The 26,529-nt window shown below is 37.4% G+C and overlaps 1 protein-coding gene across 2 annotated transcripts in view; it reads right to left on the reverse strand.

Annotated features, from left to right (window-relative positions):
- blo (bloated) overlaps positions 1-26,529 on the reverse strand; it is a 295,193-nt gene that overhangs the window by 72,887 nt on the left and 195,777 nt on the right. For both annotated transcript variants that reach the window (XM_069820485.1, XM_069820484.1), the window contains exons 2-3: positions 9,367-9,475; positions 1,830-4,786 (exon numbers count right to left, since the gene is read on the reverse strand). In XM_069820485.1, the coding sequence (XP_069676586.1) occupies positions 1,830-4,786; positions 9,367-9,457 (3,048 nt within the window). In that variant the 5' untranslated portion in view covers positions 9,458-9,475. The remainder of the gene's footprint in view (positions 1-1,829; positions 4,787-9,366; positions 9,476-26,529) is intronic.

The raw sequence follows: 26,529 nt of genomic DNA on the forward strand, positions 1-26,529 counted from the left end.
AAATTTTATTAAATTGTAATATTATTATTGTATATTATATAGCACTGCCACCGGGTGTATAACCAATTGTAGTGTTAATAAATACATACATACATACATGTACATACGTACATACAAATGTAAATTTAGAAATTCACAATGAACACTTACACTATAGATTCGGCAAAAGGGAAGAAAATTCTGGTGCACAACAATTTTGACTACCATTTGAGGGGTGTAAATCAGGATGACAAGATATAATGGAGGTATGCTCTCCATGATACCTGCAATGCTACATGTGTTACGGGTAATAATACCCGATAAAGAAGTCATGCCAAATAAATCAACAGCAAGTAGAAAAAATGGAAGACAATTATCAAGCATATAAAGCTAGGGATCAAATCAAAATTTGTCTGAGAAGTCTAAGCTACAGGATGAAATTACAAAGTCAACCTATACATGGGAATGAAGATGAGATGTAATTATAAATGTATATCATTCCTTCTTAATAAAGTGCTATAAATTTATTCCTTAAAGCTTCATAATGTAATCAAATAAGTGTTTTATAACAATTATTTCATTAGTAGATTTTTCTAGTAGGAATTTTCATTTGTAGACTCTTTTTCAGATAGACTAAAAGACAGAGTAGACCTACTTTATGTAGACATGTTGACGTAGACCTACTGTCATTAGACGCAAAAAAGTAGATATGTTATTAGACATATTTCCTGTAGACCTTATGTCCTTGCATCTCGTATTAATATTCTGAAGAGTGCGATAACTTATTGCTAATATATTGAAACTCACGAAAGCTGCAGTAAAATGAGATTTTTTATGCGCTATTATTTACGACGAATTAAAAGGGTATTTCTAGAGGAGTGAATTTCGTACCGGAGCTTAAAGCAGCCTATCCTACTTACGCTGGACTTTGAATAAGTTACATACAAACTGTTCTACTTCAGTATTAAATTATTTATGTTATTTATGATAAATTTGAGTTGTTAACTGAATACAAATTAACAGATATCTTGTCCTCATTGCTATAAGGATCAGTTTAGAAAATCACGCCCCTCCCATTGACGGTATGTATCGGTATTGACAAGAACTCCCGCGTATAATGCTAATACTTTACTTAGTTTCTTCAACTTTAAAATAAGCAAAGAAATAGTCCATTGTTATCGAAGCATGGAACTGTCAGCTGACAACAAAAATAGCAGTTTCAATAATAATAATAATAATAATAATAATAATAATAATAATAATAATAATAATAATAATAATAATAAACACCAAAATGGGAACGAAAAGTAATATCAAAAACAATAAATATAAGTATCCTGCATCTCATTACCTCCAACCAGTTACAAGATTGCTCTTCTCTCGCGGAAAGAAATTTGACAGGTAATAATTTCCCCTCGGCGGTTGTGAGAATTCTTTATGAAATTAAGTCTTGCTTTAGTTCCTCCTGCCAATCCTCTTTCTACCATTGTTTCATGAACCTGAGTCTGAATAATACGATCAGTACTTTGGAATTTTGGAATTTTATTACTATTGCATATTTATAAAAACATCTTTATCCAAGTACAGTAGCTTTTCTTGCAGAATGACAAGTTGTTATTAATGCGTGGTGTGAAGTATGGAACTAGTTTTAGTGAGGTATTTCCACTTATCCTATCATAATTATACAATTTATATACACAGAAAATGCAAGGGAAAATGTACGCTACCACTGCTTTGTAACCTCGATCTTGACGACCAGTAACGGATCAACAATTGCCCATTTATAAGTTGAACTTATGGATATGGTCCAAAGACCTTGGAATCAGTAAAATAACATCGACACCACTTACCTGCTCTTCTTCTATGTCTGACGGCAGTCTGCGGTGCGATGTCCGCGGGGTGCCCTCATCCAGCTCCGAGTTGCTGGCTCGTGTATGATGGCTCATGCTCCTGTGGGACGACTTGGGACTATGGTCCCTAATCCTAGGACTCCTCCGCGGTGATCTAGGCGTCTCCTGCTGCTCTCTCTCCGTGCTGCTCGCCCTCAGGTGACTCCTGTCCCTATAGGGCGGTCGGGGACTTTCTTGGGAAAGGTCAATGTCACTGCCTCTATACTCTGTGTACCGGGAGGTCAAAGGATCCTGGTCCCCTTCGTCCTCCTCTATGATCACTTTCACTTTCTCCTCTTTCTTTTTGTTCTTCTTGGATGACTTGTTATCACTTCTTGTAAACAGTTGTCTCATTTTGTCCATTGCCGAACTCTGTTTCTTTTTTGTTGCTTTCTTCTCCCCATTTCTGTGAGCTTTCTCCTCGCTGGCCTTGTCTTTGTCGTCACCCTTCCTATGCTCTTCCATAACTTCCCTCCTATGCTCTTCCACAGCCTCTCTTCTGTGCTCCGTCACAGTCTCCCTTCTGTGATCCGCGACGGGTTCCCTTCTGTGGTCCGCGACTGCTTCCCTTCTGTGGTCCCCGACAGCTTCCCTTCTGTGGTCCCCGACAGCTTCCCTTCTGTAATCCTCCACGGCCTCTCTTCTGTGTTCATCTCGTCTCCTCGACCTCTCATAGTCCTCGTACTCTTCGTCTGACAACAAGGCCTGCTGGGTCTTCTCAGACTTAGTTTTCAAAGTCTGCGTGTGTTTGCTCTTGACCTCTTCCTTGGTGGGGGGTACCCAATGGCGAATGAGCACAGTGGATGACGGGATGGCTTCAGCGTGTTTCTGTTCTTGCACGAGCCTGGTGGACGTAAAAGTATTGGTCGTTTTCGTTCTGTGATCGTTCACTTCCATATCCTCGTCGTCGCTCGTTCGGGTGCGCAGTTCCACCCTGGTCACGTTCTGCGTGGGATAATGGTTGCTTGTAGGGACTTTAGTTTCGTGAGATGATGATTTGTCGTACTTTCGGCCGATCGTGGAGTCTTTGACGCGGTAATCGACTTCGATGCCCGAGTCTGCGAACAAGTCCTTCTTTCCGTAGCTGTCATGCTCCGTTGTGGTGGTAGAGGACTCGAAGTAGCGGCTGGTCTTCAGCCCGTAATTCCTGTCGCTCTCGTAGTCCAGTTGAGAGTTGAGGAAATCGCGGCGGTTGTTGTAGGCGACGTCAGATGTGTACTTGCGGTTAATTTCATTTCTGGCGTCCAGGCTGTCTGTCTTGTATTTGTTGCTCAGGAAGCGATCTTTCCTTTGGCTTTCAATCCTGGATTCCAGTCGGTCTCGCCTGGAGCTGAGATCGTTGCTGTCTATACTACGCGACAAGATGTCTCTTGTGTAATGGCCGCGACCATCAACTTCGTCCTGTGGTATTATCCTGGCGTCTGAACGGTACTCGTCCAGAAAGTTCCGACGCACGTCATCTTTGAGATCTCCGTTGTGGCTGTGGTGATAGAAGCTGTCATCGTACCTCCCTCCTCCGTAGCTCTCCGATGCGAGGAAGTCCTTCTTCCTGGAGTCCGTGCCGTCTGCTCTGCCCCTCACAGAAGTATCGAGCTTGTAGCTGGACTCGTGCACGACGTACTCCTTCCTCGCGCCTCGCCGGTACCCGTTGTGCTCCATGCCGAGGCCTTCGTCCTCGTCGGAGCCCTCCGTCACGCGGACGGTAACAGTGTGCGCGTTGTCCTCGAACGCCGGCACCTTGGTGTGCACTGTGTGCTTGCTCACTGCCCCGCCGTTGCCACCTCCTCCACTCACCACGACCTCCGCGTAGATCACTTGTCCGTCCACTGCAGTGGGCGCTGCAGCCGGTCCGCCTTCTCGCGTGGGCTCCGCCGTGGGCGAGGGCTTGGTGTACGAGAAAGGTAGGTTATTGTTGTGTTGGCGGTGCTCAGGGGTGATCAGCCCGGGCGCGGACGTGACGACGCGGGGAGGACCTCGGCTGCGGTTGAAGTCCTGGCTCAGACGCTTCACCATGGCGTCCACAGTGTGGCCGCGGGTGAGCGCGGGCTTCTGCGTGGGCAGCTGGCTGCTGTGTAGCATGGCGCTCTGCTGCTCATGAAAGTAATCCTCGCGAGGGGCTGCCTCGATGATGGGCGACAGCTGCTTCTTCTGCCGCAGCTGACTTGGGTCCTGTGCAGCTGATTCAGAGTCGCTGTAGCTCTTCTTGAGGATGTTCTTCCTCGGCCTCACTGGCGACCTGTCGGAGTGGTCGCTGTGTACTACCAGAGTCTTGTTCTTGCTTTTGTTGCGCCTCGCTGTCAGGCGGTCCAGAGACAGGAACACTCCCGACTTCTTGCTCTTGTAATTTTTCGCTGGTTTCTTGGCGCTAGCATCACTCACGCTTCTCTTCAAGTTCACCTTCTGTTTGCTGGGTCTGTCGTCCGTGAGGTCGTTCAGACTCGACGAATTATTCTTGCTGATTCTAAGGCTGTGCCGGTCCTCTTCGGCATGCTTATGCTTCTTGGACGTGGAGCGATCGAGAGATGAGAACACGGAAGCTACGATTCCTCTTTTTGCAGATTTTCTATCAAGGGACGATGGTGGCGACTCTTGAGTATCTGTGCTCTGCTTCCTTCTCTCAGGCGAGGAAGGCGGCGATTCTTCGTTCAGAGTCTCATGGATTTTGTTGTGATTCTTCTTGTTCTTCCGTCTGAGAGGAGGGAGTGTCTTGAATTTCCTGTTGGGATTGCTCTTCTGGTCCAGGAGAGACTGAGTAGTGCAAGCTACACTGTCGGCTTGTGCTAGCACGCGCTCGGCTTCCTTTGCTAGCTCTCGTCTTGATAAGCGAGTAGGACGTTCCCGGCGTACCGGTAAGGGCACCAGATGACCCTCTCCATCACCAGCTAGGGCCCCAACAACCCTAGGAGCTCCGGGAGTACCTGCACAGACAACCTAGTAACAGAAAGTCCTGAAAATTGTGAAACCTTGATGAAAAATTTCTGAACCAGAACTTTACCTTGTAAAAACTTGTAAAATCAAATCTCTCATTTACAAATTATAGCACTATTTGTACTTTGAATCGTCTACTTGCAAAGAAAAATTTTATGAAATCAACGATTTTGTGTGTGTGTCTGTTTTCCTTATCTAACTTTAAGAAATGTGCTCTTAGTTTAATAAAATTCTACTGGAGAACAGGCTCTACATCTTGAGGCAACACAAGGTGAATGGTAACCTCTGGACCAAAATTTAAAAGATGATTCTACATGTTAAATATAATAAAACTTGTATGAAAATTTTCCTTCGATGAAGCACCGTTAAGCAGGAAAAAAAAAGTCTTTGCCCAATGTTTGCAGCGCTCTATTGCGGTAATGGCCCCAGAGAAATGGCTGATTGCTATACAAGCAGATAGGTAAAAATAGCCTGAACGTTAATGTCTTGAACCGTTTAGCCCTGAATTTAAATTGAATAATAGCGAAAATCATTTAAATAAATCTTGCACACATCGCTTTTTACCGACTGAGTACAGCAGAGGGGGAGGGAAGGTAAGGAGTGCAGGCCGGGCTTGCTTAGAGTTATTGCAGGAGCTGTGATGTTGTCAAATGGTTCATAGAAACATAACGATTTCCTTTAAAACGGTGAACGTTAGAAGAAAAAAAACCTTATTTAGATTTTTCAAATCTTTCCTTATGATCTATTACCGGAGTCGGCCTTGGTAGCGCAGTCGGTATAGCGCTGACTTTCTGTGCTCGAGGTTGCGGGTTCGATCCCGGCCCAGTTCGATAGCATTTAAGTGTGCTTAAATGCGGAAGCCTCATGTTTGTAGATTTACTGGCATGTAAAAGAACTCCTGCGGAACAAAATTCCGGCACACCAGCGACGCTGATATAACCTCGGCAGTTGCGAGCGTCGTTAAATAAACCACAATTTATTTTTTTTTCTATTACCTTTCCATTTTGATGCAGAGGTTACCATCCGCTCTGTGTATTATCTAAATATAAAGCTATTCTCAATTCACGCTATGAAGGAGCATGTTGAGCGTGAAGGTAGAGCTCCATGCTCTTTTGATCTCGGCACTAGAATGAGGTGCTGTGGTCTGGACCGCTCTCCAACCGCCTTTCATCTCCGGGAGAGATTCGGAATTCAATTTGACAGGAGCTGAATGGATCTCGAGATCGTTCTGTAAGTTTTGGTAACGAGAAAAATCCCGTCACTACCGTGGATTGAACCTGGGACCTTTCAGTGCGTAGCCAGTTGCTCAACTTAGCTAACCGTTCGCCAATATATTGCTGTGATCTTTTGAAATTTTTAGATCAGTAAAACAATGGCGCAAATATGTGTTGAATATAAAATTTTTATAGTAAAATACAGTTCACAATTACAAACTGTAAACAAATTTTATTAAACCGAGCGTTTTAGAGCAGAATTAAGTTACAAAATGGTCGCTATAAAATTAATACATTTTTAGACTGTTACAAATTAGTTCATCTGAAGAAGCAGTGTGTTGTATTTTGATATGTAATTATTAATATTTCATGTATGAACATGTTATAGAGTAAGTGAAGGTATTAACGTCATGTAGGTTATAACGCCATCTAATATTTTATAATTACGAGTAGTTACGTGAAATTCTTTGTTGGCAGCACTAGTCAGATAAGTGTGGTGTTTAGAGGGACCTTTCTTAAACATCTGGAACCAAAAATGAAACGGATTTCTGTCTTTAGTGTCAGTTTAGTAACAATTCGCGCTTAAGCTGGTCGTCCAGTGACTTGACTATTGTATTCTGCATAAAGTAAGTACATATAATTGAATTTGAAATATAGTGAATGATCAAATGTTATGAAAAATTCGTTTATATGTGTTCTTAAGTTTAATGGAATGGTGTTGTTTTAACACTTATAATATTATGGTAATTATTCTTTTAAAATAGAATCTGCGACTGCAGGTAATAATACCATCTCACTGCGAGAATAAACTTTGATCTAGTATATAATAATAGCGGTTAGTTTAAGCGTCTCTAAATGAAGGATAACACTGAACAACAAATTTTTACTTTTTGTCTTGCTCCGAAATAAAAATAGGTGAATATTACTAATATGTGTCCCTTAAATTTGCATTTAAAATCCAAATTGCTCCATCACGTACCATTTTCCGGGGAAAGTGAATTGAATTTTTTATGACAAAACTTATTTGTTTTTAATTTTTCACTGCTACTGATAAAATTACAACACACTAGGGATTCAAAATTCCTCATAGTACTTGAAAAATGTGTACTGGATACAAAAATGATGTTACATAGTTTAAAACACAACAACAATAAAAATATTTCATGTATATAATGAGAAAAATATCGGAATTTGAACTTATATTTAAAATAATTTTATGGATGACTTGTGTTTATAACTAGACCCGGGACTGTATTTTACAAGAAGCAAAAATAGTCTGCAAGCATGCTGGATGATGATCTTCCTTTATATCGCCTTTTCATTTCAGATATTTCTTGATAAAATCTTTCCCCATGCTCATCGCCTACCTCTCCAAAGTTAGCAGGAAAGAAATCCAAGTGAGAATGTAAAAAGTGTATTTTGAGAGATATATTACACTCCATTTTGTCATATGCACTTAACATGGTTTCCACAACAAGTTCTATGTAGTTCTCTGCCCTAGAATTTCCAAGGAAATTTGAGCAAACTTATTTGAAAGTTCGCCATGCCATTCTTTCTTTAACGTTTTTTCTCAAACAAAGGGTCAGCCATAACTTTGTGTATTTGTGGACCGTTGAAAATGCACTCTTTTAATTTTCCTTCATTCAAACTGGTAGACTAAACTTTTCCTTGAAATACTGAAAGCCACACCCTTGTTTGTTCATTGCATATACCTCACTTTGAACTGTTATGGAATTTACTTAATAGAAGGGATCAATATCTGTTTATTTATTAGAAGTACAAAATAATATGCCAATAACCATAAGAAACCGGAAATAAGTCATAAACTCATAAAATGCATTAGCTTTTGTTTTGGTTTAAACCCCCAACCCGCGCCAGATGTTTCCTGGGGGAGCGCTTATCGAAAAGTGAAATCATAATATATCTTAAAAACCTTACGTGATACGGAGAAAAGAGATGCATTTTCGGATTCAGCGCACACAAAACCATAAGGGACACATTGTTTTAAGTCGGAGCAAAATTCTTGTTGTTCAATGTAATCGACCGCATTTGGATACCACGAAACATGCGAAATGAGTAGCACAAAGAAGGTTGTGCACCAATTAATGACAGTGACATTGATTGAATTTTTTAAAGTTATGTGGTAATGAGTATTGAGACTTTTTTGTTGTCCCTAATCATTTATAGTTGTTTAATTCTATAACATAATCTAACATTTGTCACTTTTGCTTATAAACATGCTCTTTTGTTCTAAAAATAAGTGGTGTTATTACCTTCACTGCAAGTAATAGCGCCAGTATGCGTCATACTTTTATTTACTTGTATTGTTGTAAAACCTTGTCATAATTATTACAACTTTTGAAATGTATATTCCATAAGAAAGACTACAATTGAAGGGTTCAGAGCCATGGTGGGCCAAGCGCCATTTATTAAAAACGGAGAAAGCAAGGGTTGAAGTTAAGTGAATACCATAGTTTAATGAAGATTGACATATAATTTAGTTTTCATGTGTATACTTTATTTTACTTGCTATGTCTTTCCATTAAATTATGGTAATAACTTCATTTTAACCCTTGTTTTCTACGGTTTTAGTAAATGGCGCTTGGCCCACTATGGTTCTGAAACCTTTCAATTGATCAACATCTAAAAGATCAATATTATTGTCCGTATTTCTGGTCAGTTGTACAGATGCCTCAAACTAGGAAGCTGCCTGGAGAGGGGAAGTAGTAGAGCTAACAGAGGGGGCCCACCTAGGCTCCGATACCCAGGTATAGTCATATTATCTGAAAAGTTGACCTCTTGACAATGTATTCAATGTACCCTCCCTATGCAGCCTTCTCAACTGTTATTAGAACTGAGCTGTACCGTTCTAGTCCACAGTGCACGCAGTAGGCGGACAGTGGTAGGGGAGAAGTGCACTATGCGCCTGCGCGAACGAGACAGCTTGCTGGTTTGAGGCATCTGTAACTCATTTTTTAAGTTGATGGCGTTAACACTTTCATTTACCCTAAGAAATAAAACAAAATAACAATATTGTGTGACGTGTTTGAAGTTCTCGATCTTAACATCACTATAATTGAAATATATAATAGCTATAAAACACCATTAACATGATTTGGAGTAATTTCAATGATTCTTTGATTTTTCACAGCAACATAGAGCTTTAAAATGCAGGTTTCTGAAAACTTTAAATTTTGAATTGCTTTTCTTTTGAACTGGGCCGTCGATATGAGTAATTTAAAAATCTGAAATCACCATCAAATATTGAAACTCCTTTTCTTTGGGACTTGTGATAATGGTATTCTTACATTAATGAAAATATATTGTAGCTATACGGAATTGTATTTTTTACTTACTGATTCGTTTGACGTGGACGTCTCTATTAAAAGAGACTCGAGGCCGAGATGAGTCAGAGCGTTGAGAGTCAGACCGGCTCACATCCGGCATTACACCTCACCATGGGTCCTGCGCATACAGAAAACAACCTCCTTTAGAATGCTTGTTGCTTTTTACTTAACAGAGATTTAAAATTTCACCAGTGACAGAATGCTGATGATTGTGAAGAAATAGTTGAATGAGCTTGACTGGGAACACTTAAACATAGAAGAAACCTGGTCCAGTAATGAATACAGGGAGTTTCTCCTCTCTTCCCCCTCTTGTTTTCATGATCTGTAGGAATAAATACGGAGATATCCTTTCCACTGCATAATCATCCCCGCTTCGTTCGTATACTGTTTATCCCAGCCAGGAAAGACAATTTCCCCCTCGCCGCATTTTTGAGTGTTAACAGTGAATTTGTCTGTTTTCTATAATTTTGGATATGATTAAATTAATATCACATATTTTTGAGTAGCATTTTGTAACGTTTAAAATTTTCTGTAAATTATCACAATATAATATAATATAATATAATATAATATAATATAATATAATATAATATAATATAATATAATATAATATAATATAATATAATATAACATAACATAACATAACATAACATAACATAACATAACATAACATAACATAACATAACATAACATAACATAACATAACATAACATAACATAACATAGGCCTAATATTATTCAATAAAAGTTTGTGACATTATACATTTTCAGTCTTTACATACTTTTTTTGAGTTCATTTGTGCAGGATTCCATTAAGTCAAATATCAAATAAAAAAGAATATTAGTCCATCATATGACTTATTTTAATGTAAATCGTACAGTTATAGATTTACATTATATTTATTATTAAAAATGTTAACGTTTTCACCATACAGTATGGCATCTTTAGACACAGATTAGAGATATCGTATGAAAAACGAATTGCAATAAAAATGAAAAAAAGATAAATTATATTTACTTTGAGATATAACCATTGGACCAGTAACATTTACGTACACAATCTTCAACATATTTTGACATCGTTATTTCAATTAAATATGCATAATTAAATTTTGATTGTACATGTATGCCTAACTGTAAGTGTTTCACTATTTTAACATTTTAACCTAGACATTCATTAAATACACTTTGACATGTATCTTTTTTACATTTTTATTGCAATTCGTTTTTCATAAGATATCTCTAATCTACTATATATTTGAAGATGCCATATACATTAAAGTAAGACATATGAATATGGAATAATATTATTTTTAATTTACTTTACACACTTGTTCTGAGTTCCTGATGTATTGATATATCAATATTACGTATTCATGAAAGAAGTTCTATATTTTGAAGAATCTTTAAAAAAAATATACAATTTGTTCGATAGAGAGAGAGAGAGAGAGAGAGCGAGGAGTTTCCTCTCCTGGAAATAAATAAATAAATAAATAAATAAATAAATAAATAAATAAATAAATAAATAAATAAATAAATAAATAAATAAATAAATAAAGGAATGGATGAATGAATGAATAAATAAATAAATAAATAAATAAATAAATAAATAAATAAATAAATAAATAAATAAATAAATAAATAAATAAATAAATAAATAAATAAATAAATAAGGTGAACCGGGGTAAGTGTAAATTTAGGGAAAGTGTAACCCATGTCAGTAAACGCAAAAAGGCGAGTTTGTAAATTGGCGCCAATTATCGAGTGTTCATCCTACTAGAAGCTACTTCGCACATATTCTTGAGTGGAAGCATTTTCGCGCCCAAAATATAAAATTCTGATTCTGTATGTATTTTGATTCTTTAAATTTGTCTTAAGCAAAAGTTCTTAGGAATATAAAGAATGCTTTTTATTTAGTTTGTGTCTCATTTTGTCATTTAAATATTTGCAGTGTTGTAAATGTCCAAAATATAAAATTCTCATTCTATACAGAATGTAATGTTCTTTCATATCCACTTTCCCCAAGACATAGACATATTCCGATCTTCGCTGCAGAAAGGTACTAGGTTACACTGGCCTCAGCACTGGGGGCAATTGTAACCTATGAGTTGATAAATATTTTTTGCGTTCGTGGATCTCAACTTAACGCAATTTTTTTCCTTTTCACCATAGTTAGGTAAGGTATTGATAGTCTCCTGTTCAAATTTTAGACAAATTTTAATTTCAGTTCAGCAAGTTATTAAATGTCGAAGTTGAACTAATAAATGTATGGGTTCCGTTTACCCCTGTTTATATTAAATTACTTAATGGAATGATGATGCGTAAAACCGCAATATGATTGAAAATTATCAACTCCAATCGTTAGTTACTGTAGGTTCGTTGATATTAGTCTCTGGGAAGTGAACCATTGTTTTCAGTATGAACACAAATTACTGAAAAGTTATGCAACTTTCTTAACATCATTCAGTCAGTCCCAACTTAACACTAACATTCTTACCACATTTGGAGACAGTGACTTCCCTAGAAAAAGATATTAGTCCCTGCTCAAACTAGTTTTACTTCTTTAATTATGTGTTGCATAACGAACAGCATAGGATTCATATAGTGAAACGAGTACTACAAGAAATCATTTAGGCCTACTGGTAATAGTTTCTATTTTCAGTTATTCATTTAAATAACATCTATATATTTTTAGTAAAAGAAAAAATAATTTCAGATTTTTAGGTACGCTTAGATTTTCATGTCCACACACTAAAGCCACACTCTGTATACGAGTCACGAAGCTTGAGTTGATGAGGGTACAAGGAACAATAGACTGTGAAGGTAGCCTACTATTCGCATTGTCTGTAATGAAGCGATAGTAGCGATCCTAGTGGTTAGCAACTATCTATGGATGCGTATTTACTACGTGTTGAGCTTCGTGACTGTATATACTAGACTGTGCTAAAACTGACACTGTATGGATATTGTTCTTTAGTGAAAACAATTTTGTAACGTTTGAAATGTATTCTTGCGAATAAGGTTTATTGACATTGGATTGTGTTAAAACGTATGCGAGCGTATGGTCGCTTTATACAAACATTATTATAAATTTAATCTGACCGCCACTGGGGTGAAATTGAAGACTTCAACATTATTTTTATGACGGAAACAAGGTGACGAGGAATAATCGCCGCTCCGTAGGGTGACTATTGAGAAATACTTCACCGTGTCAGCGCACTTCATCAGCTTCCTGACTTGCGGACAGACACTGACTGATGGTTAACTGAATTACATCCTATTCTCAAAAGTCTGTTTGGATGAGAACTTATGTTGCCATACTCGCCATGTGGTCCTGTTATCCAGCACTTGTCCTGGTGATGCAATGGTGACCCTGCCCACCTAGTATTATCATTACTGTAAGACAAGATGTGTGTGCTTATCCGTATGTGTTGCATGATAACTCTAGGATTGCAACACATGGGTTATTGAACTCGTAAGTTGGTTCCTGATGTTCAAACAGTCAACACTTTATTTGGGCCTGTCCAAGTTTCACAATTTGAGCACTCCAATGTTTCGAAATTTCGTCGCGTTTCAGTTCTTGAGTGATTCTTTGCCCACACCTACCTCTGCAATGAAGAGATGGGGCTATTCATTATGTTTCATTTCCTGTTATAACCAGGAAGGTCACGCGGGGCATCTTGGGTAATTTTTGACAGATAACAGTAATCCACAAATTGACTCCTGATTGCTAAGAAATATAAAAACAAATCTCTTTCAATTCTTAATAAACAAGTTCTCATATTATGACACTTCCGCTTCAGACTTGCTTGAAATTCAATGAGTAGCCCACACAAAACATGTGCTTTGGTATATGGGTTGAATTAGTAGGAAAATCTTCACTGTTCACTAGGTGACTTCTCATCCCTTGAACAATCTTTCTTGCATAGAATATTGTTCAGTGTAATAAATAGACTGATCACCGGCGTAGCTCAGTCGGCTGAGGCGCTTGCCTGCCGATCCGGAGTTCCGCTCGGAAGCGGATTCGATTCCTGATTGGTTTTTTCCGAGGTTTTCCCCAACCGTAAACGAATGTCAGGTAATCTATGGCGAGTCCTCGGTCTCATCTCGCTATACTAATTCCATCGACGCTAAATAACCAAGTAATCGATGTAGCGTCGTTAAATAACTAACTGAAATAAATAAGTAGATTGCGAAAGTTTGTTAAATATGCATATATCTAAAAACTTTATCTTTGCTCACCATGTCTAATAGTTTCAAATGAAGTCAGATTTATTTAGTATATTTTTCATATTTTGAGGCGTTTTATTCTGCCGCGAATGCATATTTTAGTTTTGCACAGTCAGAAGAATAATATATTGAGCATTTTTGTCGTTTTATCTACTTTTCAAATTATCCAAATACTTATTAGGAATAGTTTTTTTTCTGATTTATTAGTGCATAAACTTCCGCGATGTAGTAGTAAGAATTCCGATTTTGTTTAAATTTTTTGGGCAAGGCGTTCGTTTTGCAGAAGAAGTCTAAACTTTACTACTACTAACTTTCGTAGTTTTTATGGGTTGATATACAGTAGAACCTCTATTATCCGTGGTAATGAAGGGGGTGGAGTGAACGGTTAATCGAAAAAATCGGATAATCCGTACTATAAAAGGTGCTCATAAACTAAGTCCATAATACAATTTCGTCATTTCCCCCGCGGTCTTTTCTTTTAACACGCTAGGTATTGGATCATAAGTTCACTAATTTAAGTCTAGTTTTCAACGACGGGTTTTTAATGGCCAAGGAAACTCCTTATGACAGCTGTCTGTGGAAAGGTCTGAATAGGAGAGGTGTCATGTTTACAGATTTGATGCACTTTATATTTTTTCATTAAATCGCGCACAGTTGTAATTCCTATCTCGTATTGTGATGAGAGAGTTTCTCATTTCCCAAACCACTCAATTACTTGTACTTTTTTCGTAGCAAACACGTTTTCTTTTGACATCTGTGGAAGATATTTTGCATAGAAGTTGGACAGTACGACCAATCGAAGAGTAGATCATACTACGTAAGGGCAAAGGTTTGTAAAGAAACACTTTGTAGAAAAAAAATTCTTACTAATATAAAGTACACTAATATTTTTTCTGCAAAACAAAAGGAGCGGAGAGAAAGACAGTCGGATAATCCACCAATCGGTTAATACGGTGACGGATAGTCGGGGTTTTACTGTACTGACTTTCATGTGCTTTGGGCACTGCAAAATTTTAAGTGCTAATATGATGAATTAGTCCAGCGCCTTGGCGTCGTGGTCTAACGCATCATGCCTAGGACTCGCGTTACGGAATGCGCGATGGTTCGTGTCGAATTCAAATTATGGTTTATTCAACGACGCTCGCAACTTCCGAGATTATATCAGCGTTGTCGGTGTGCCAAAATTTTGTTCGGCGGGAGTTCTTTTACATGCCAGTAAATCTACTGACATGAACCTGTCGTATTTAAGCACACTTAAATACCATCGACCTGGAGCGGGATCGAACCCGCAACCTTGAGCACAGAGGCCAGCACTCTACCGACTGCGCCACTCAGGCCGACGGTTCGTGTCCTCATGTGGGAAGAAATTTTCTCATGAACTTTCTGCCAGTATACGGGACAGGTGCCTACCTAGCATCGTAATGCATTTGGGGATAGGTAACGAAATCCGGTTACGATAACCAGTTATAATGACTGAAGGGGGGCTCATCGTGCTAACCGCACAATATCTCCGTTCTTGTTGGATGATCGTTCACATCTGCGAAAGCATGTGGTCATAAGGCCAGCAGTCGGCTGGTCGGCCCTGGCTCTTAGCGAGCTGTTGCGTCTCTTATTATTTTTTTATGATGAATTAAGAATATATTACTGTTTTTCGTCTGCTACTCTCTCTTTATGGTTTTGTGTGTTTTAGTTAGGATAGTTTGATTCCGTGTATAGTTGGTATAGTTCATGTATTTAGTCAGTAAAATTGTTGTGTTCAATTGTATCGTTTTTGTGCGTTTAGTTGAGATAGTTTGTGTGTTTAGGCTGTACAATTTATGTGTGCAATTTGTATAGGTTTTTGTGTATTTAGTTTGTGTGTGAGTTAAGACTATGTATGTGTTCAGTTTGTGTAAATTTTTTTTTCGTGTGTTTAGTGTGGATAGTTATGTGTTCAGATTATAATTTATGTGTTTAGTTTGCTTAGTTTTTTTGTGGAGGTTTAGTTTGCATAATTTATGTGTTTAGTCAGTATAATTTTTCGTGTTTAGTTGGTATAATTTGTTTATGTGTTTAGTTTGTAAGTGTATAGTGTAAGCTCTCTTGGACTGGCTCCCCCAAATGTAGTAGACCTTCAGCTCACCCTACACTCCTGTAGGAGGCCGTTGCTCTTATGGGATTTCAGGCTTTTCGTATTTAGTATTTCGTACTCTCTCTGCATCCTTTCATGAAAAACTGGCCCTTGGACTCGACACCTTAATATATCAAAATCCGCTAGTGAGCGATATTGTAATCTATAAATATGGTTAGCAGATGGATAGCTCATTATCAGCGCCTTCGCTGATAGCAGCTAATTTAGTATAAAGGAATTAAGTGAGGAAAGGGTCGACACTCGACATGCGTCACTCTTGGTTCAAGGAATGGAAAGGTTGTGATGTCACAGTTCAGCTTGAAGTGGCTAACAGCCTTACAAGGTGAGAGGACTGTGTAGAACCTATATCCACCGAAAACAGGAACGCAGACAGGACCGTGCTCGTGTGGGACGTCGGGTAGGCTGCACAACCAGACACTGGATTGGCGAGTTCAGCAACACACCGAAATATTTATTGTTAGCAGCGCACGCAACATTGCAACCACGGTACAGCCAGTTACAGGATGTTACACACCGATGCATCTAGCTGTTATTTGCATAACATTGGTGAGGTGATACCACAGTCTACTATATACAGTCACGAAGCTTGAGTTTTGAGGGTGCTAGAAACATTAGACTGTGCCGGTACTATTTTGCGTTGCCTGTAATGAGGCGATATTAGCGATCCTAGTGGTGAGCAACTAATCTAATGTTTGCATATTTACTACGTATTGAGCTTCGTGACTGTGTATACTAGACTGTGGTGATACGATGGTTATGAGCCGATGATGAGTCGGTAATGAATAATAGTAATGGTTTGCTTCGGCAGTTCCTTTAAAAGGATAATAAAATACATGAAAAATATCAACAGGGTAACTGGTGTCAGAAATCGGATAAAAGAGACCAACAATGTTGTGCTGTCAATAGATTGTATAGACATTTGAGAAATTCGTGAACTGGTACAGGGTTATTTCCGATCTCTAATAACGAATTTGAATAACGTCATATGCGTCAGAAATCACACCAACAGCTGAATTGCGGCGAGAGGTGACAGACCAGTAGTGAGTGATTTCATAATCAGAGTGCATGGTGTATCACAGTAGCAATGCCCAATAAAATCGAGCCTTTTTGGGGAGGATACATAACAACACTTTCCGATGTCAAGTACAGTTACATGAAAATCATAGCAGCCTGCAAAAAAAGTGGTTTCGTTATTTCCAAGACAGGCATCTTGTGTGTACCTAATAAGACTGGCAAAGCTCTGATGAGATTAATTCCAGAGCGGAAAAAGCAAGCAAATCCACCCGCCGTCACAAGTTACCGCACCCCACGAGATGATACAAATTAATTCTATTCGAGTTTTACCAATCTTATTAAGTACACAGAAGATGCCTTTCTTGGAAATAACGAAACCTCGTTTATTGCAGGCTTCTTTTATTTTCACGTAACTGTACTTGACATCGGAAAGGGTCGTAATGTACCCCTCCCAAAAAGGCTCGATTTTTTTGGGAATTTCTGCTGTGAGTCGCCGTGCACTCTGACCATGAGATCACTCACTACTGGTCTGTCACCTCGCGCCACAGTTCAGTTGTTGTGTGACTCCTGACGTACATGATGTCATTCAAATTCGTTATCAAAGATCAGAAACAACCCTGTAGTAGGGCTTGTATGAGGAATTACAAACTGAAATGCTCCGTGTCCCGAACTTTTTGCTTAAATTTCACAATACTTTATATATTATATCAGTTGAGGAGGCCAAGACGTGACTGATGAGAGGTTGTATTTTATGCAGTAAAAATGTAAAGCAGGTCACCTACTTCATTACTATTACTATTACATTATTACATACTTATACAACAAATTCATTCGACGATCCTTTTTCTTCGCAAACCGATCAATTAGATGACAACATAATGAGCATTTACTACTAGAAAAAAACTAGAGACAAATCTGCATTTATTTCTAAACTCTCAATATTTAATATACTGTATAAATAAATATATCTCGTAACACAAAAGAAAAAAAAACAGGATCACCCGCAAACAAGAAAAAAATGACTACATGAAACAAAACTTTTACGCAGAAAGAGAAAACTAACATTATATGCCACGATTTCCTAAAGCCAAGTAGAAAGACAGAGCGAGCGAACTTGCCAATACAACTGCGAAAGCAGCCGAGACTAGCGTTAAACTTGTCAGTGGTGAGTAGGACTTCTCCAAATTCGCCTCCTCTCGCGGGTTCTAAAGTCTGTGTGATGTATCTTGTCTCACTGTGAAAAGAGAGAGAAAGGAGATATGTCTTACTTCGTCTGTATTGTTATGGCGATGGGGGGAATGGAGCGATGCCGTCCATCCATCCAGTGGCGAAAGGGACTAGTTGATACATTTTGTAGCGCAAAATAAAATTACAAAATATCTCTCTTCGTACTGTGTAGTTCCGTCACTGAGCTTGTCTTTCAAGAAAATGAGTTCCGGTAGCCTGTACAATAACAAGGTTTTGAAAGGAATCCTGACAATTTACAACCTTCCTATAATCTCCACCCTCATTTGAAGGGATTTGATTTTATTGCTACTGAGACAAGATAAACCTTACCAGGTATAGTCAGGTTTAAACACTCCGCTATACAGTTATCTTATTTGTTGTACTGCTATTGCCATGGTGACCGGGGAGGAGAGTCATATAGTTGTCTCCGTTGTCCCGCTCTCGTTTAGACACTGAGGTTGCTCGATGTCGATTGTACAGGTTACAGCGTTATATATATTTTTTCGGTACGAATTATTTGTATTATCTATAGCGAGCAGGCATCACCAACTGGATGTGGTCGGCTTGACGTAACTTATATCTTAGTCGTATTGAATGGTAAAATTAATATGAAAGGAAAAATTTCCGTCATTTGCTATAGCTAGTCTATGATCTTACTTCAGCTGGAATTAATACTTTTCATATTGTATTCTGTTAGAATATTAGGGGAGACACGACCTCCCTTATCTCCCCTGAAAATCTGCCGCTGATATATGTAATTGCTAATACTACAGAAGCGCCGTGAGCACCAATAGGCAGGTGATATCTCCACGTTTTGCGTGATATCTTACGAGTTTTTGATATGTGAATCTCTGGTCACACGGCACAAGAGGTGGGGCAAAAGTAACGTAACAGTTATTGTGAAACAGTTCATTGCTTGGAACTATTCCAAAATATAACAGTACCTTGAAATATTTCGATCCAAAATAACAGTTGCTCTGAGCTAGTACGAAATAATTGCTGTTAATAAATACTCGAAGTTACTTTCACTAATATGACAGTACCTGTTCCACAGAGCGGAACATCTTTGGCACTACTGGCAGCAGAAGTGGGAATACTTTCGTCACACGGAATAAATTGTTAGAAACTAAAGTAGCAGATAAACAGTAAAGACACTCAGAACTTCTTTGACAAAACTGATAAATTATCTTGAAACTGTTGTTATGAGTATAGAATTCTATCAAACAATTATTTAACATATTACCTATTTTACAGTGATTGTATTATGAATTGTATCAAGGTAGATGAAATATAAGTTAAGTTTTATTTACAAATATTTTCCATTTTTAGTTTCATTACCAATTCTTGAAAAAAAAATTAAATTCTCTTAGTGAGAAAGCAGAGGATGTTAAAGGCCCTTTATGTACGAAGGCTGTAAATTTCTCTATTTCATTGCAATCCTTAGGTTATTACTAGGGAGCGGATTTTTATGTGCTAAAAAATTTAAATATATCTATTTTTATGTGCTAAAAATTACGAAAATATTTGCTAAAAATAAAAAAAAAAATTATATATGACAAAAATACCTTACTTAGCTTGAAAAAAAAATGTTACTAGGTACTCACCAATCACACTTGAGTATCAGTTGCTAGTAGTTGTCCGAGAATTGCAGTGAACAACAAAGGTCATATCCAAATTCTCCATCACAAATGCATGCCCATTATCTCTGAACAACGACTTATACTGTGAAAACGATCTTTCCACATCACAGGACGTCAGACTTGCATATTTAAAGAGAGGAATGTCACAAACACCTACACCGTAAATTTCACCTACAGGCACACCCTCCAATACTTGAGCAACTTTACACATTTTTTTATATCCACTGTTTTGCCGTGAATGCACACGTGAAGCAGCGGCAATGTGCTTGTTTCCAGACAAATGTCGGGTTACCTGAGAGCTCTGATCTACACTTACTGATTTACCACATGGTTGGCAAAATAACACTTTTCCGTCGGTAGTAAAAATGTTTTTAAATTCATCTACATATTGCTGTAGACGCGATCTTAAACTCGATTTGATTTTAGGCATCTTAAGAGGCTAATATACACACGTCTTAACGTAAAAAAAATGTTTCTAGCTATTGACTGACAATGTCGGAGAAAGGCTTCCTATAGCGACGCCACCACGTCTACACTACGCAGCTTATGGTTATGGTCCGATAACGGGGAATTACAAGATGTATTTCCTCACTTCACAAACATGAGCGAGAGGCGAGAGATTTGTTTAAATTAAATAATGTTTATACCCGAGCTCTTATACGTTGTGTTTCACAAACAAAGCGCGGAATGAAATCATCTTCAGCAACAATAAAAATTCCTAATTATTTGTTGCAAAATCTCTCCTTCTTGTCCATGTTAATTTATTCTCATATAATAACACTGATATGCTATCTAGCAGTTCTCAGAACTTGAGGCGATACTATTACAAAAATGGATCACGGATACACCACACATCCCATAGAAACACGAAGCAACCAAGAATTCTTAAAAAGATAACGTATTTCTGAGTGCTATAATTGATTTAGTTTTAAAATATTTAAAAGTTCTTGTAAAAAATTATTTAAGTAAAGAAACTCCAAGATTTATGTGTTTATAATAGATTTCCTGAAAATATGTATTTACATAAATCTTTTGTGAAAATATGTGTTTGTATGTGAAATAAAATTCGGGTTTTAAACTTGAAACTTGACATTCGGAATTTTTAACTTTGTTAATTGTGTTTTATCACACGCAAGAAAAATATTTAATTAGGGGAGAGACGGGTAGTATCGGACATCGGGTAATATCGGACAGTGCGTTTCTTTCATCTACCACCATATGGTAGTACCTGAATGACATGGTTACGTTTCTCTATGCGACGTAACAGAAACGTAACCATGTCAATCAGGTACTATCATCGTGTGGTAGATGAAAGAAACTCACTGTCCGATATTACCCGACGTCCGATACTACCCGACTCTCCCCTACATAGGAATTCGCTCCTTAGTTATTACTCTTCACATATTATGACAGTTTTGTGAACTTTAGCAAGCCCGAAATGATTATAACTTTTACATATGTCCACGTTTTAGTATTAATTTTTGAAGAAATTAAACATCACTGTGAACTTAATTTTGGCAGAACAGGAAGAATAGTTATGTTTCATGTATCATTGGTACCTACCTCGATTTCGTGTCCAATTTACAAATACAGTAATTTAAAATTGCATTAAATTCCCTGCTTTGAATAAACCTGATCTACGAATTTAATTTGCTATTAGAAAACATTTCTTCTTCACGAACTCACAACTCAGATGACTAATACGTCATAATGAATCACAGGGAATACAGAGAAGTACGTGGTCATTTAGCGTCCAAGACACAACTGTTATATTACTACATACTAGTCATACGTACGTTCTAAAATACCACTGTGCACCTGTGTAAGTGTCGTCTGTTTATGTGAAGGGGCTACTTTTACCTTTAATACGTGAAAAAATATACCCAAAACATGAATTAAAAATCTGTAAAATAGAGTATGTACTGTAAGTTATATTTACTTTTTAAAATTAATATGATTGCCTGCACACCTAAAATAAGAGGTGAATTGCAGTTCAAAACCATTGCGTGTCTGTACTCTCCATGGACAATTCGTTGCTGTTATCCCTTGAATATTCTTTTCTAAAGAAGAAACTACTTTCAGCATCACGGGATGTTATTAGTATACTTCAAGGAAGATAATTATCGCTCCAAAGAAAGAGACAAGTCTTAGGTAGAACAGTACATCTATATCCGAAGAGTAAAGAGAAGAAGGGAAGCTCAAGAACAGTATATACAAGAAACTTTAAGTCAGAGACGGGTTTGATTTCCGATTAGACTAATTACCTGGTTGGGTTTTTCCGAGACTTTTCCCAACCGTAAGGCGAATGTCAGGTTTTCTCTGGCGAATTCTCGGTCTCACATCGCCAAATACCATCTCACTATGAACAATTCCATCGATACTAAATTTTAAATTAAATTATGTTTTATTTTACTACGCTCGCAACTGCCGAGGTTATATCAGCGTCGCCGGTGTGCCGGAATTCTGTCTCGTAGGAGTTCTTTTACATGCTAGTAAATCTACTGACACGAGTCTGTCGCATTTAAGCACACTTAAATGCCATCGATCTGGGCCAGGATCGAACCCGCAATCTCGGGCATAGAAAGCCAGCAATCTACCGACTGCGCCACCCAGGCCAACTCCTTATTGACACTATATAACCTAGTAGTCAATACAGCGTCGTTAAATAACCAACTAAAAAAGAAGGTATAGACAGAATTTATATTTTGTTGTGTTTTAAGCTAATTTAATTTCAATGCCAATTGAGCAAAGTAGTTAATTATAAAGCAGTTTTCAAGGGCCCTATTCATAGACATTCTTAGCGCGGGCTTTCGGTGGTTGATCAGCGAACTAACGTTTTTCGTATTCATAAACCAGTGTTAGCGATATGGTATGATATGAATCCTGTTTAGCACGCTTGTAGCGCGGGCTAGCGAAATGTCTATGAATAGCACTCCAAGCGTTTATTTTTAAGTTTTAATTATTTTTTATTACTGGAACAATGTTAAAATATGATATGTCAGAATACATTCATGAAAATATGCAGTTATGTAAATGTGCAAAAATTTTAATTGATATGCATAATAAAATTCATCCTAAAGAATATAAATTTTACAGGGCAGGGCACTAATTTCTCAATTGAGTCACTGCAGATCACCCCTTAACGCTCCACTTCACCTTCCCCGGCTGAGACAGTTATGTTTTGGTGCTGTACGAGCAGACAGTGATGGATTGTGTCAGGCGGAAATTATAGCTTTTACGAACTTTAGACTCTTGCTGTTCGGCTAAAATCCACCACTGATGCGCAGAGCCTTATTGTGCGTTTGTTTATAGGGCGGTGTAAGAGAAAAGGACAGCGGGAGGATAATCCGTCCCTTTTACTTCCCCTCTTATTCTCAGGGCTGATATAAATTCTGTGATTTGCACAGATAATTTATCAGCCCACCAATAACAACAGTATCTTGAATGTAAGTTCATGATTACAATGTACAGTATACTAATAACTACATTTCATGTGATTTTGTACGTATTTTTTAATAGTTAAGTACATACGTATTCTTAAACTGTACAATTTATGATTGAAATCAGGTATCTTACTTTCTTAGATTCTAATATTTATTTATTTACTCTGGTGGAGTTAAGGCCATCAGGCCTTCTCTTCCACATCACCAGAAATACAATACAACTACAAGAAAAATTATACATCAATGCAATTAATCTACAGTAATAACGAGTGACAGAATGAATATGACATAAAAATAACTGAACATACAATCATAGAAATTGAAAATAATAAAAATTAGTCTAACATATTAAATGATGCAATTGAACAAACAAAAAAGTAAAATCTTATACAACAAACAGAGACACAAAATAGCAGTGACACTCAGCATCACTGGTAATAACTAAGGGACAATAAGCTATTCTAGTATCCTGGCACAAAGACAAGAAAAAGGATTAATCTAACAAAAGGAAATTATTGCCAAGATACTAAAGATAAAATCTTCGGCATAAATCTAGCAATTTCTCAGAAATTCAGAAATAAAAGTTTATCTGTATGTGTTTTAAGACGTAGAGCAAGAAAGTAAACTATAAACAAAGATACCATAGGCTAGATAACAAAAACAAAGTTGTTGCAAAACTGTAAAACATGTAATGAAAAAGTATGTGTCTTCTTCGTAACACAGAGATTGTTAGGATAATCCCTCGAAGTTACCGTCTGTTTATATTCAATATTTAATTTTGCCATTTCAATTAGAAAGGTTACAGCATAAAGTCATTTCTTGGAAGCAACAAGAAGCCGCGATTGAAACCGTAGCTGACTGGAGAAACAGTACTTTTCAATCTCTGGTAGCGACCAAGGTCAGCAACTGGGTAAGTAAATCAGGTTGCCGGACAAACCGGGAACCTTGAAAGGCCAGACATAGTTCATAGGTTATTATAATGGCTTCAAACCACCAATTTAAAAAAGTACAGCTAATCAAGCTAATTTTACTGTACTAACGGAATTACTTTCTCTTCGAGGTAGCTGTTTACGTTCTTTGTCGTGTGACAAGTTCTTGTCGAAGTCGATCCAATCATAGGCATGGAAACTACTTCTTTTGCTGTTCAAAATAAGGACAAAATAATTATATTGCTGAGAAGAATAATACTGAGATTCGAATAGCGATTAAGGTTATCATCAACAGGCCACATTCACATAATCAAGTCCCAATTACAGCTCAGTGATTTGTCAGTAAAAGAGCAGAGAATTAGTTTCAGAAAAACACTGCGAGAATTGTGATAAACAAAATGCTTGAAATTAACAAATCAGAACTACTCCTGAAGTGCCAGACCATGGTTTTCGATAGAACAACGAATGGACAAGCGTTTTAAGCCAGTGATTGCCAAACACCATGAAATTGTGACGTAATAGAAATGCAACCCGCACACCACTATCGCAGGGAGAGGGGTGGAGTGGGTATCTTCTCAGGTAATGCAGTGAATGACAGTGCACAGACGGACTGTGACCAAAAAAGAAAAGCAATATAATATTCTTCTACTTATTAACTATACACACTTTTTTCCACGTTAATTTTTTTATCCTCCTATTTATTATTTTTGTGTTATTAATAAAATAAAATAAATTTATTTTCTTATTTACCATAAAAAGAACGTGTACTTTACATCAGCAGATATTTGAAATTAGAAAAACGTATCAGGCTGGTCACGAAGTTCTAAATTACACTACATACTTAAAAAAAAGTCGAAGTATTTTACTCCGATTAAGATATAGAAGCCGATACTTTTTATTGTTCGTTTATTAATGAAATATTCAAGTTACAGGTAAGGGAGTGGTAGTCTTCATAACAAGAAGATAATAACAACGTACATTGTTCTTTTATACTTCATTTAAAATTTTACAAGAAATTAAGTATCTCATATTTTTGCTATCTGCACAAAATAAGTACTTTTCCTTCCATGCTCCTTAAAATTAAGTTTTTACTTATTATTTGTTTTGGAAAAGACATCGAAACATATTATCCTACACACTTGTAACATTACATGCGTACGTCCGTTGCTGATAAATGTCTTTACTTATATCGAAGTGATGGCTGTAAACAGGGGGTGGGGGTATGATGCCATGGTTACGCTTGAGTGGAGGCAGGGGCATGTGTCGCGACACAGCTTTTGGCGATCACTGGTTTAAGCAAACAACATGAGATGCCAGCCGCTACTTTTATGTCGGATATCAAAATCAAAGTGTTTTTAAAATAGCTAATATCCTCCATTTCAAAGTCTATTAAAGACTATTTAAACATAATTAATATATTTTCGAGTCTATATTTTTTCCGGTATGGTAACAGCGAGTTTTTATTTTAGACGGTACGGCGTACCGGCCCGTACCGGTCCAACTACAGCACTGGTGATACGTCAAAATGAATTTTATTTTTGTAGTCAGAGTGAAAAACTGGTCCAAAACACTTATTTTTATCAAAACAACAAAACCATGCAGACCAGTTTTATAAATACTTCTGTAGAATTGAAGAAGCTTCGTTACGTGATGAGCCGCCTACCTGAATAATAACTTACATAATTTAAAACTAAAGTACCGATAGGCCTATAGACCTAGTAGATCCATTTGCAACCAGTTACACACAACCGTTCTTTCAATATTCTGCCAGCTTTGCCAATGTAATAACAGCTGTAGTTGCTGTTGCAGACTGGAGTTAACTTTCCCTAGCCTTTTACAAAGCATGTACATTTTATATAATTAAAACGAGAATAATTGTATGTACTGTGTCTTGAAAACTACGGTACGTATTTTTTAACTTTGTTATTTAACGACGCTGTATTAATTGCGATGTTTCATAGCGTCGGTGGAATTAGTGGTAGCGAGATGAGGCAGATGGTTCATCATGAATTATTACCTGATATTTGTCTAACAGTTGGGGAAAAGTTCGAGGGTAACTCAACCAAATAATCAATTCAAGCGAGATTCAAACTCACTCGATCAGGACACCAGCCCCTGAGTCACGCAGGTAGCATTACGTGTTTTGTATGTATGTATGTATGTATGTATGTATGTATGTATGTATGTATGTATGTATGTATGTATGTATGTATGTATGTATGTATGTATGTATGTATGTATTTTTGTATGTATGTATGTATGTATGTATGTATGTATGTACGTATACAAACTCATGTACACAATATCCTTCGCACGAGCCCGTACGGCCATTCGTGCTGTAACTATGCACAGTTTGAACCTTCAGAGAAAACGAAAATAATACTACTAATAATAAAATAGTAAAACAACAGTTATTATTATTACTACCGTTATAATTAAGTATCACAATTACAACTAATATAACTTCAAACCAAATTTCACAAAAATAATAAAAATAAAATAAATGTAAGATATGAAAAGAGAAAAAGAAACCACAGTGAAATATATATACAGGGTGTT

This window comes from Periplaneta americana, chromosome 3, assembly GCF_040183065.1.
Source record: "Periplaneta americana isolate PAMFEO1 chromosome 3, P.americana_PAMFEO1_priV1, whole genome shotgun sequence".
Taxonomy (NCBI): Eukaryota; Metazoa; Arthropoda; class Insecta; order Blattodea; family Blattidae; genus Periplaneta; species Periplaneta americana.